Here is a 12,191-nt window from a genome sequence, read left to right as displayed (position 1 = left end):
AATGTATTATTATTTGTTGGGTAACAAACATTTGCATTGTACAGAAACAAACACACTAATTCACTTTCCATGAGTTTCTGCAAAAAGAACAGCTGCATATAGACGGGATTCTTAAACTAGACCACAGTTTTTCTAGTTGTGTTCATAGAGTCCCCAGGACATTGTAAGCTCATTCTAAGATTCACAGGGCACACCAAAAGTGAGCTCACTGTGTGTAGCCTTCACTGTCCCATTCAAAAATCTGCAGTTCCACTGAAAAAGTTGAATGGAGTTACAAATGTAAAAGCTGCTGCTTCAGCCTGATTGCTAAGGTTTACTGACACCTTCTTTTACAATCCCCGGTAAGGGGAGTAGGGTCGAGGGGGTTACATAGATCTGTGGACTTCTGGCATCAGTGGAACTAATCAAGAAAGAAAGTGTGAAGCTAAGATGGAAAAATAAGAGAAGGAATGAAATTTTGTAGGACAAACACTGAATGGGACTGTGATGGGAATGGGACATCCCTGGCATAAAGGGCTCAAGAAAGAAAGACACAAAGAAACCTGATCAGTTCAGTAATGGAAATGCCAACAGCCAAATTAGGCAGAGAGTTGAATCTTACCCTTTTAGTAAAGCATTGCTACATGAACAACACCAGTGGAAAGAGAGAGAGAGAGAGAGAGAGAGAAAGCTAGAAAGAAAGAGAGAAAGAGAGAGGGAAAGAAAAAGAAAGAAAGAATGAAAGAATGAAAGAACGAAAGAAAGAAAGAAAGAGGAAAAAAAGCCAACTTACTGCAAGTGAGATTCTCAGTCCTTCACTGAATTCCTTTTTCAAAATATGAAACATCTTTTCTTGAATCCTTGTTTCTTGTTTTATTGAATCTTTTTTTCCCCTCCACTGCTCTTTCAATATAATAATCTCTACTCATTACTGGAAAAAAAAATCCTCCTATTTTCATCTGCCCTACAATTTTATGCTTCTGCTTCTCCACTTCTGCTCTGCACCCTCAGCTCTTTTATATCCTCTAGGTACCAGCTGGAGACAATGTGGTGCTGTACCTGTTTGCAAGCTGTACCTATGCTAATAGCCAGAACCCCCTGGCTGATAGACCAGGTCCCACACGCAAAATGAACTCTGCACTCACAGTTAAGCCTTTCTGCTTAAAGAAATCTCTTTCCCTGACATGTGTCTAGGCTTACAGACTTACATATATAACCTTTATCACTCCAGTTTTTGAGTACATCGAAAATAGAGCTATTTTTTATGTTATGAGATTGACACCTTTGGAGTGACAATGAACAGAGACTTTGCAACATCAACAGTTCTAATACAGTTTCTGGGAAATAAAAAAAAAATCAATCTGTGTATTATTAACATATGGGATGTTATGGTATGGAATGGCTTTATCTGTGCATACTATTTCCTGGATCTGGATGGTGCCCTAGCATTTATTCATCCATCAGTGGAAAGAAAGAAATTCAGACCCAGTTTTTATTTATTCTTATATGGCCCTTAGAAAATCCTTTAGGATGAAAGTCCTGAGGAACACGGTCTGATCAGAGTGCTGACCTGTTCTGAGCAGAGTTGGACTACAACCCTCTGGAGGTCCCTGGCAACCTGACCTATCCTATAGTTCTATGATTTTCTCCCTTAAGAGAGCACAAGATGCAACCAGCCATTGTCCACAGCAGTTGCAACACTACCATTTGTAAAAGCATGGAAGGAAGGAATGGATGTGTGGAATGGGAGAAAATCTAGTCCACCATATAGCAAGGGCAAATTCACTCTAGAAATTAATGTAATAACTTGTCTCTGTCTTGATTTATTATTTACTGTTAGGTTTGGGTTTTTTTCCTATTTAAAGACAATATATTCTTGGAAGACAAAAAAGTTAGAAGGAAAACTGTTGCAGCAGATTATTATAGGGGCATCAAAATGAGCCTCTATTTTTGTGAGTCATGAGAAAAACGCTTTTAGCCAAATATCTGAAGGGAATCAGAATGGTGATTGTTGTGAGAGTTAAACAATATATACACAGTATATGCACAAGATAATGAGTTAAAGGTGAAAAAATATAAAGTCTACTTAATTTTCATTTAGGCAGTTTACAGAATATTTGACATTATTTAGTTCAGATTTTTTGTTGGAATAATTTATTAGATATTCTTCCCTTGGGTTTTCCTATTGGTACTGTTGTTCTCCAGGGCAATTAATCTTCTTCAAAGCATGCTGCTAGCCAGTGATTTTTAGGTCTCTTGCTCTCCCCTCTGTTAAAAATATTATTAAAAGAAACTGACCTGAATAAAGTATTTTGGAAATGAATGAGTGCTAGGGAGTCCCCACCAGGAAAATCTTGGTTTTTACTGACTTAATGTGAATTCAGTTTCTTTTGTCCTGTGTCCCCTATCATTGTATGGTTCAGTGGTGGCACCATTCCCATCTGTCTTCAGGGCTACATTCTGACCTCAGTAATATTGGTGTAAATCCAGAATAAATCCACCAGTCTCAGTGGAGCTGCTCAGATTTACACAAGGAATCTGAGAGCAGAATCTGGCTGTAGGCATTTGTTCTGGAGAGACAGAATAACCATCTTTTATTAATATTTCACAGCAGTCTGCAATTGAAAACAGTTGTCTCCCTCTCTTCTTTTTTTTTTTTTTTTTTTTTTTGTGGGGGGTGGGGAGATATTGGCTGCGTCCTGTTAGGGAAATCCTACGGGCTATTTTTAGCAGTAATCTCTACTGCTGCATTCTGGTATTGTACCAAGCACATGTGCTGTATGACCAGCAGCCACACATCTGAATCACTTGCACATCCTAAATCAATTTAAATGCCTGCAATAAATGAAAACATATATTTCAGTCTTTTCTTAAGTCAATTATTCCTTCTAGAAACAAATTTTACACTCAGTGGTGTGAATATCTTGGTATTTAAAAGTTTGGAGCAGATGCTTCTGCCATGCAATACTGACCTGACCTTATTAAACTGATTTTTGATTCAGAAAAAATAACTTGATACAATAAATGCAAAAAAAATTAAATTTCTAGTTATATTCTATTTCTGGAAAAGTGCTAAGAAAAGGAGGTTTATGCCAACCAGAGGAGGCATCCTGAATACAGAGTTTCAGTGTTTCACTTCAAAATTGGTTGCAACCTTGATACAAGTAAGCAAAATGTGTCATTATTGCACCTGATCCTGTATAACAGAAACATAGTCATATCTATATATATTATTTCTATTACCTGCTATTTGGACTATTCAAATACTAAGAATAAAAAATTAGTTGAAAGAATGGCAGGTAGAAGATACTTTCAACTTTCAGCTAATTTTTCTTAACATTTAACAAGTGTTTCTATCCAAATCCATTCTATATAACAGCCTATTCTGCCTGAAAGTTTCTGAAAATCCCGATGCCTGTACATTTAGCACCTAAACACCCTCCCTGTTGGTCACGGGGATGGGAGGAAATGTTTTCTTATCTGTTGGTATAATGGCCACTGCCAAACTGGACAAGCTGAGTAGGCAAAAGACTGTAGAAGTTAAAACTGTGAGTGCCAAGAAAAGGATAGTGAGGTATGCGAGCATGCACTAATTTGTGTGCATACTTCCAAATAACTTACAAGACCTGATGATAGAGCAGCAAGGAACTGCAGAGAAAGGAAATTATTAACTGCTTTGACAATGCCAGCAGATATTTTAAGCTGCATTAGCTTATTAGCTCCAGGTTTTCACTGGTTCTTTTTTTCTTTAAAAGAAAACAGAACAAGAAAGTAAATACAAAAATGTATTGCTAATGAACTATTATGTTTGCTAGATAATCATTGAGCATAAACTTAGCCATACTGCACTTAGATATTATATTTGCGTTCTCTGTATGCTTAAGTGTATTATCATTTTGGCTTAAATAGCAAGATCCCAAAGGATCAGTTCTAAAGTGCATGAGCTAAGAAATATGGCAGCATAAATATTTCTAGAGCAGCATAACTTCTGGCTGGCTTCTAACTGAATTATCTCAGAACCTTAACTTTGAATCATCCACGATGTATACAGGCTCTTATCTAGCAGAGCTTTTAAAGACTTTATTGATGTTAAATACCCATTACAGGACTTTGCTGAGTAAGGGTAGTATTGAGCATTTTGTTGAATCTGGACTTTAATTTTGTATTTTCTTAACTGGTTGACTTTTCAGTAGCAGGCTAACACAATTTTCCCAGAATTGTGTTGGCATCCCCAGTAGTGGTGGCACATAAGAAAGATGTTTTGAGTGCCAAGTATTGCAGCTTGGAGAAATTGTTAATTTGAGTCCTTTTCAACTGTAAGGGAAAGAAAAAGCCAAATATTTCCCAAATGAAAATGGTCCACATAGGGGTAAAGGACAGTAATTTTTGTTCCAGACATGTCTACGGGAAATGCAAAGAACAAGTAAATACAGAAAATATTTTTTCAGTGTTTCAGACTTGGTTTGAAAGCCTTGAAAATTGAATTTAGCTTGAGCCTACTCACTAAAATTTCTCTTTTGCTCCCAATACACAGCTACAGAGCAATGTGATATTGATAGTTGTTTCATATAAAGCTGTTCTGTCCTTGCATAAATGACCATAGAAAATTCAAAAGGTACCTTGCACTGCAGTCAAACAGGATTTGATCCCAATTGAGTAGCGGGTGGAACTTTTCTTTTTAATGAAAAAGGACTCTGGCTGCCACTGTTTCAACTCTCTGAAACATTCGTTTGATATGCTTTGAGATCTGGAATTAATATAGTATTAGTTAAGCAGTACAACTGCAGAATGGCATTGCCATTTCATAATTTATTTTAAAAGGTTTCTCTAAATTATATTCTTAACACTGCTATACATAATACCCACTAGAGAAAATAAGTGATTCAGTAATACGACTGGTTCTTTTTCTAGCCATAAAAGCTTTAACAAGCTACCACCCAATTGCCCTTCTTCTCTACAGTTAATTGTATTTATTAATATAATTTCTTGAGAATTAATTTTTGCTTTATTGGTATCACAAGATTCACCTCATAAATCAAAATTCAGAGTCTCACAAAGGAAAGAAAAATTTAGGTCCAGAGAAGGGCAACAAAGCTGGTGAAGGGTCTAGAGAGTGACTCCTATAAGGAGCAGCTGAGTGAGCTGGGGGTGTTTAACCTGGAGCAAAGGAGGCTCAGGGGCCACCTTATTGCTCTCTACAACTCCTGAGAGGAGGCTGTAACCAGGTGAGGTCAGTCTCTTCTCCCAGACAACCAGCAACAGGACATGAGGACACGGCCTCAGGCTGTCTCAGGGGAGGTTCAGGTTCAGGACATCAGGAAGAACTTCCTGACAGGAAGGGTTGTCAGGCATTGGAATGGGCTTCCCAGGGAGGTGGTGGAGTCACCATCCCTGGAGTCTTCAAGAAACAGCTATTCATGGTAATCAGTGGCCTGGTCTAGTTGACAAGGTGGAGATAGGTCAAAGATTGGACTCAATGATCTCTGAGGTCTTTTCCAACCTAAATGATTCTGTTATTCTGGGATTTTCATCTTGCTCTAATTGTCAAATAAAATCCAGTTTTGCTAAAATATGCCTTACAGGGAGCAGTATAACTTGCTTTTGTTTCATTTGTTTCTTATTGTGCTTTGTGCTGAAGGTGTTGTGTATGACAGTCTGATGCTGAAGCACCAGTGTATGTGTGGGAACTATGCTAATCACCCCGAACACGCTGGAAGAATCCAAAGCATCTGGTCGAGGCTGCAAGAAACTGGGTTGCTAAACAAGTGCGAGGTAATTAAAAATTAAGACCAGATACTTGACTTGTTAAAGTAAACAGCAAATTTATTAACTCCTAAACCCATCTTACTTCTACAATAAGAGAGTAATTTGTTTTAGGAATTATTTGGTCTTAACTGATAATATTAAAATAACGCATTATAGGAAAGCACACTTCCCAACCAGAAAATAAAGAATTTACACAGTGTCATGCATCCACATACATCAGAATATAAAACCCAGACAAAACAAAAGTTCAGCAAAAATTAGCTAATGTTTTGCAGGATCCCAAAATTTCCAGGGCTGTTATGTTCGGTTTAATTACTTTTCTTTATATCCTTATGTTTTTACAAACCCAAAGGAACTGGTTCAATAGATCCCTTTGAATAGCTATTAGTGATTGTCCCTGAAGACCTTCTGCAGGTAGCTCAGTGTACTGGGCAGTGAGATATGGCAAGCACTGTAAATGGATTTGTTGTATACACTCATCTAACTAGATGGCAGCACTCTAACAGGCTAATTCTTTTTTTAAGCTTAGATAATTTTTCCAGTGTTCAAGAAGACTTTGTTTCAGCAAGGCCCTAAAGGCCACATATCACATGAGTGGTTTCACTGGGGGATCACATACTTCAAGATTAAGTTAAACATGCAGCTGAGTGCTTTACTAAAATAAAGCCTAGTTACCTTCTTGACTCAGGACTCCATACTATAAAGAAAAGGCAAAAGAGAGAAAATAAGTAAAATGCAGTGTGCTGCTATGTACTGCTTTCTTCAGTAACAAACAGCTATTGTGTGGCTCTGTAAAAAGTGTGAAATGAAAAAGTGGTATAGGTTAGTTTGAGATGGATGCAGTGTAAGAGTTTCCTGGAAGATTTAGAGTTTCCTCTTGCAATTCTACAATTTCAAAACCTGAAATACAGCCTATTAGGTCTTGCATAATCTAGTGAGGGGGGAGAGAGGAAAAAAAATCACTTCATGTTGAACTGCATTCAGCTAATTTTGACTCCAATTGTGTGCTTTGAAATGAGGCTGGAATGTGAAATAAGCTGTCAAAATGTAAACTCTGATGATAAAATTAAGGAGTCTCAGTGTGAAGCTGGTGCATAGATCTGGTGTTTATCTAGATCCTTTTATGTAGCTAGAGACAGAATTATATTTGGTGACGTAATCTGTCTTTTGTTTCCCTAAATTATCTAGCCTGACATCAAACAAGTGCTTAAAACTGCTCACTTTCCAAAATAAGAAAGGCTACAGTGATACACTTAATTGGTGCTCTGTTTCTTTAGAAAGTCATTCAGCTGAATAGATAACTTTTGTCACTAAAGGAATGGTTATTGCACCATCCAAGATATAAAAAGCCACCATCAAGCTGCTTTCTGGACTATACCACACAGAGAGTGCATAGTGAAAGCATGGGGAATTGCACTGTCACTTCTGCTGAATTCTGAATGCCCCCTCATGGACATTACCATTTCTTAATATAATTTCTCAACATAATCTCCCACAGTTTTTGTCAGAAGGAGTGGGGAAATCACTGGTCAGGTTTTGCCACATGCATTACCTCATACACCAAGTCTAAAGGGCAGGTTAGCAACAGCAACCTGCAGCAGCCACTTAGGAAATCCTCTGCAGTAACTGTGAACTTTTTTCCCCTCTAACTAAAACAGTAGTCCCACAGGAGGGCTGCAGTCCCACTCTTTGTCTGAGAAGGAGTTTTATGATCAAAACTAGTTCACTCAGAGGTAGCTCAGGTTTTGTTATCTTGTACTGTACGTATCCTTGGGCACAGGCTTCTTTAGGGGGCCCTCCCTATTCTCATAACCTAACAAGAAACCCTTATGAAAATGAGCAACCTGCATCTATATGACCCTTGTTATCTCTATCAGGGAGCTTATGTGGTTTCTAAATCCTGTAGTGTGGATTAACTCCTCTCACACAGCTCAGGTCTTTGGCAATAGAGAGATGACTGGCTGAGTGTACAGAGAAGCGGTATCTCTAACTGGGCATGGGATGGTGAAAGTCATACTGGGCTGACACCATGCTCACTTCAGTTCACAGATTAATTAATGTAGACTAACCTAAGCTTAATGTATTGCCTTTATATATACCTGTATATATTACTCATACATACCCATTATTTCTAAAATACAACTTGCTAAAATCAAAAAGAGGTTTGAATGGGGTACACAGGCTGTACAAAAGCTACAAAATAAAATGTGTCTGAGCCTGTTCTCTACCCCTGCAGCCAACTGGCATGGAAAGGCCCATGTTCATACTACCAGGAATGCTTCCTGGCCCATGCCAGTGACCAAACCATGTCTGGGAGTTGTTTGGGAGAGTGCTAGTTGCTGCTCAGCCAAACAATGTGAAGGACCACTTTAGCAATTTAATAGTACAAATGATTGTGTTACTTTGCCTGGGAATGTTTCCTGGCACTGCTTAGTTTACTGCTGCAGACACAGCCAGGATGACTTGCTTTTCCAGACTGTATTTTGTCTTTCTAGTCATAGATATTTGTGCTCTAGAATTATTCAAACAACAGTTTAGAGGACTTCTGCTAGACAAAAAAATTAGTTATAACTTTCAGATTATTTTTTTAGTCATATTCTTCTTCCAAACAGATAGATTAATTCCCCCATTGGCTTCCTCAAGACAAAGAAGTACATTTAGACTATTGCCAGTCCTGGAGAGCCAGATTTGAGAGACCAGTGCCTGCCCTGAGTTCAGGGTAGGAGAGCAGAGTAATTCACACATATACACATCCACACACACACCCATAGTGAAATTTTTTATAGTCCTGGTATATATGTACTGGAAAAACAAAATTCAGGGACAACACTTTTGTATTAGTTTCAAAGTTTTATATATGTTTGCTGAAATGCCTGTTTGCTGTTTGTTAAAGGCTGACAGATGTAGAACAGACAGTTATCAAATGCAGATCGGGGCAGCTAAAAGATGCAAAGATTGGCATAAAAACATCCATTATCTTTCTTTTTTACAGTTTTCCCTTGGTAAGAAGCAATGCCTATCTGCCCTACCTTTGGGACAATAAAAGGACTGAATTATGTTTTGGTAGGGGTGTCCACTTTCCACTTGTTCTAGGGAGAGGAAGTATTCACATAACTCCTTTGGGGCTGTAATTTGTGCACACATGACTGACATTAGGCTACAGTGATCAGCACCGTTTCAGAAAAGAAAAGAAGAATGTAACCATGGTCCTGCTTTATGCCCCCACCTTTACGTCCTGTAGGGACTGTGGTCCATCAACATTTTTCTTTTTGGCCTAGAATTTGTTCTGAATTTTGGTAGTTTTCTGGATTAGGGGGGCATCTTACACCTCCTGCTGTCAACATCTCATGGACTGAAGGGGAGAGAAGGAAAGAATTTAAAGTTGAGTCTGCCAGATCACATAAAATTAAATATTTGAAAAATTCCACTCTTTGAACCTCAATTTGCCACTGAAGATAAAATAACGCAGGAAAAGCAAGTCATTTTTTAAGAAAAAAAAAATCTTCAGTGTTTAACATATCCACATTAGGCACTGGACGACCAGAACACATGAAGAGAATAAATGCATCTCTATGTGGGTACATGTGTGTCAGAGGCATGCTTGCAATTCCCACGTGGTGGAGAGAGAGCAAGAGATGTGAGTTTACTGACTGGCAAAAGACCTGTGAGTAGTTTTGAAAACACGAAAGAATTGAGCAACTATGAGAAATCTCATGAAGTCAGGAAAAAATCTGATGTTGTTTACAAACTTGATAGTCTAAGGAATTCCAAACAAAAACCTGCAGTACAGGCAATGAACACATTACACTGAGAGACCCGAGTGAGAAATATTCCTTAACCTGTGTCACAATTCCTGTTAGTTTAGCAGGGAGAAACAGGCAGCATCACCTTTGTCTTCTTGAATCTCTGTCTGTACATGAGTTTACTCTGCTGAAAGTCTAACCTAAATCTTCAGGTTAATAGAGGTTTTCTGTGTGAAAATTTAATGGTCTCTTTTAAACAGACCAGACTTTGACCTTAAATTCTGTGAAAGGTGAAAACATTTTCCCGTTGTGGGGACAATGGATTTCTAGTTCTAGACTGATTTTTCAAAGCACCCAGGTGCAAGTATTTTGCTCTCCTGAGGTGTATAAATATTTCTATTGATGAGGGAACTGCACATGTCAGAGGACAAAGCCAACACACAAATTGTCATACACATTCGAAAAGGATGAATTGCCTTCTACTAAGGATGTAGTAGATGGGTGGATGTATTATTCAAATTCTCTGGAATGAAACAAATACTGTTCACCTGTTCTCCTATGCGTTCTCCTTTTTTGTTGGCTTTATGCCAATTTTCTGTTACATTTTATGTTTTCAATACTACCATGGTCAATGAAAATTATGAAAGACACTTCCAAATAAAAAAAAAGATGTGTCTAAAAGTGTATGTGTAAAGTTATACAAATGCATATGTTCTGTTGTCTGATAACTCATCCTAGTGAGAGCCAAAAGGGATCACTTTGCATAACTGAAGTTACATGAGAGACTCTGGCAACAGACTTAAGACATATGCTTGTGTAGATCTGCTAAATCCTGACACCATTGTGTGAGAACTATTCTTAGAAATTATTACAGGTAATTTTTAATGCACTTTTTTCCTCTGTGCAGAGCCTTATATCGTTGGGATTGATATGCAGAGATACTGCAAGGATGAAAGGAACACTAAATGAGGAGACGGGAATGCAGAAACAGCACAGACATGTGCACTGTTTACCCTTCCCTTTCCTCCTGCCATCTACAGTGTAAATGTCCTTGCTGATGTAAGAGCTGCAGAAGCCACGGAGAAAGAGCAGCTCTGGGCTCTGCCAGCTCAGCTGATGGCTGCACTCCAAGGACCCTACTGGGGGGAGATGCCTGGAGTGGGGTGTCCTGTTCAGTGCTACTTGATTTCTGCACCCAACTGGTTTCTGCATAACCTGTTTCTACCCTAGGGAATTTGACTGGTTAGATTGGGTAGGAGGCATGTTGCTGGCAAATCACTTTGGGACACCTCTTCCAGATCAGATATTGCAGAGTACCCCATTGTAAAAATAATGGCTAGCTGTGTGTCTTTTTATAGTTAAAGGGCTACAGCATCCAATTCAACAACACAAAAAAAGCCAGACTATTAACTCTCTTAAACATGTCCCAGAGTTTTTGTATACCTTGTAGAAAATATGTGACCAGAGAGTGAGCATTTTGCTCAAGGTTCTTCAGTATGACCTTCGTAAAATTCCTCTTTACTTTTCTTATACATTTATTTTATCTGTCCTAAAACCCAGGCTCCCTTCCCAGTTTTGCCATGGAGAATTGGGTATATACATTTTAAAGCACCTTGTTAGAAACATAGACCTTAATGAGAATGGATGAAGGAATAAATGTTACCAGTCACCTCACTTGTGAAGAAAAATATTTTATCTGACCCAGAAGAACCATTACAGAGTTTACTGACTCCATGAAGTAACATAATGTGCTGATTTTGATTGTGCAACTGTGTGTTAAAAGGATGTGAGTGCACTGCTACAAATTCTCATGTGAGACTGGGAGAGGCCTGAAGAAATTAGAGATGAAAAAGGGTTTATTAAGTCATTTAGTTCTTGGATCATTCCCTAAAATGTTCTTTCCACTGCTGTGTCTAGTCAAGTTTTAAACACTGCAAGAAATAGGGCTTCCACGATTTCCCTGAGGGGGAGCTTGTTCCACAGCCATCTAGCTCTAACTCTTAGGATATTTTTCCTGATTAGTCAGAAAAAATTCCCACTGCTTAACTCAATATAAATTGTGCATGGTTCTTCTGAACCCCCTATCCCCAGGCATCTTCTTTTTTTCTGACGTGCACATTCTCTTTAATATTCATAATACTGCTCTCTTTTCCTAGTGTAGAGGTCGGTGCTTTCCAATGTGTATGACAAAGTGTTGGATACAATAAGAATTACAATTTAACCTCCAACAAAACTAGAATTAAATGCATTTCTGTAACAGGTAAATCAGTCTAATTGAAAATAGGGTAGTCTACTTAGATAACTGCTGTACCTGTGTATCTGTAGACCTTGAGAGTCAGACAGATCCAGCCTAAGCTGTGAGAGATTTTGGTGTTCACAAGGACCAGATCTGCAAATAGGGTCCAAGACCTTAAAATCAAGCTGTTTTCTCTTCCCTTCATCCAATATCAACCGGAAAGATGATCTCAGGTCCAGAACTTTGTTGACAGAGCTGCTTATTATGCCCAGTCCTGAACAAATCTGATTCATGTTGCTGTATCTGCAAAGGCTGTGCAGCACAAGCAGAGAAATAAATATTTTTATGACAAGATGTAACTCCAAATACATACAAGGAACAGATATGCTGAGTAAGAAAATGTTAGTTTTATCTTTCCTTTCCTATCTTTCTTCCTTCCTAAACTGATTACATTTCAATGGATTTGT

At 38.3% G+C, this 12,191-nt stretch overlaps 1 protein-coding gene across 14 annotated transcripts in view; it reads left to right on the top strand.

Moving 5' to 3' along the window:
- HDAC9 (histone deacetylase 9) overlaps positions 1-12,191 on the top strand; it is a 462,820-nt gene that overhangs the window by 314,294 nt on the left and 136,335 nt on the right. For 13 of the 14 annotated variants that reach the window (XM_032110318.1, XM_032110251.1, XM_032110312.1 and 10 more), the window contains one exon: positions 5,618-5,751. The exons of the other annotated variant lie outside the window; for it this stretch is intronic. In XM_032110318.1, the coding sequence (XP_031966209.1) occupies positions 5,618-5,751 (134 nt within the window). The remainder of the gene's footprint in view (positions 1-5,617; positions 5,752-12,191) is intronic. 14 annotated transcript variants of the gene reach the window in all.

The sequence above is a fragment of the Corvus moneduloides genome, chromosome 1 (genome assembly GCF_009650955.1).
Source record: "Corvus moneduloides isolate bCorMon1 chromosome 1, bCorMon1.pri, whole genome shotgun sequence".
NCBI classification, from domain to species: Eukaryota; Metazoa; Chordata; class Aves; order Passeriformes; family Corvidae; genus Corvus; species Corvus moneduloides.
This window is presented reverse-complemented; position numbering and strand designations above follow the sequence as displayed.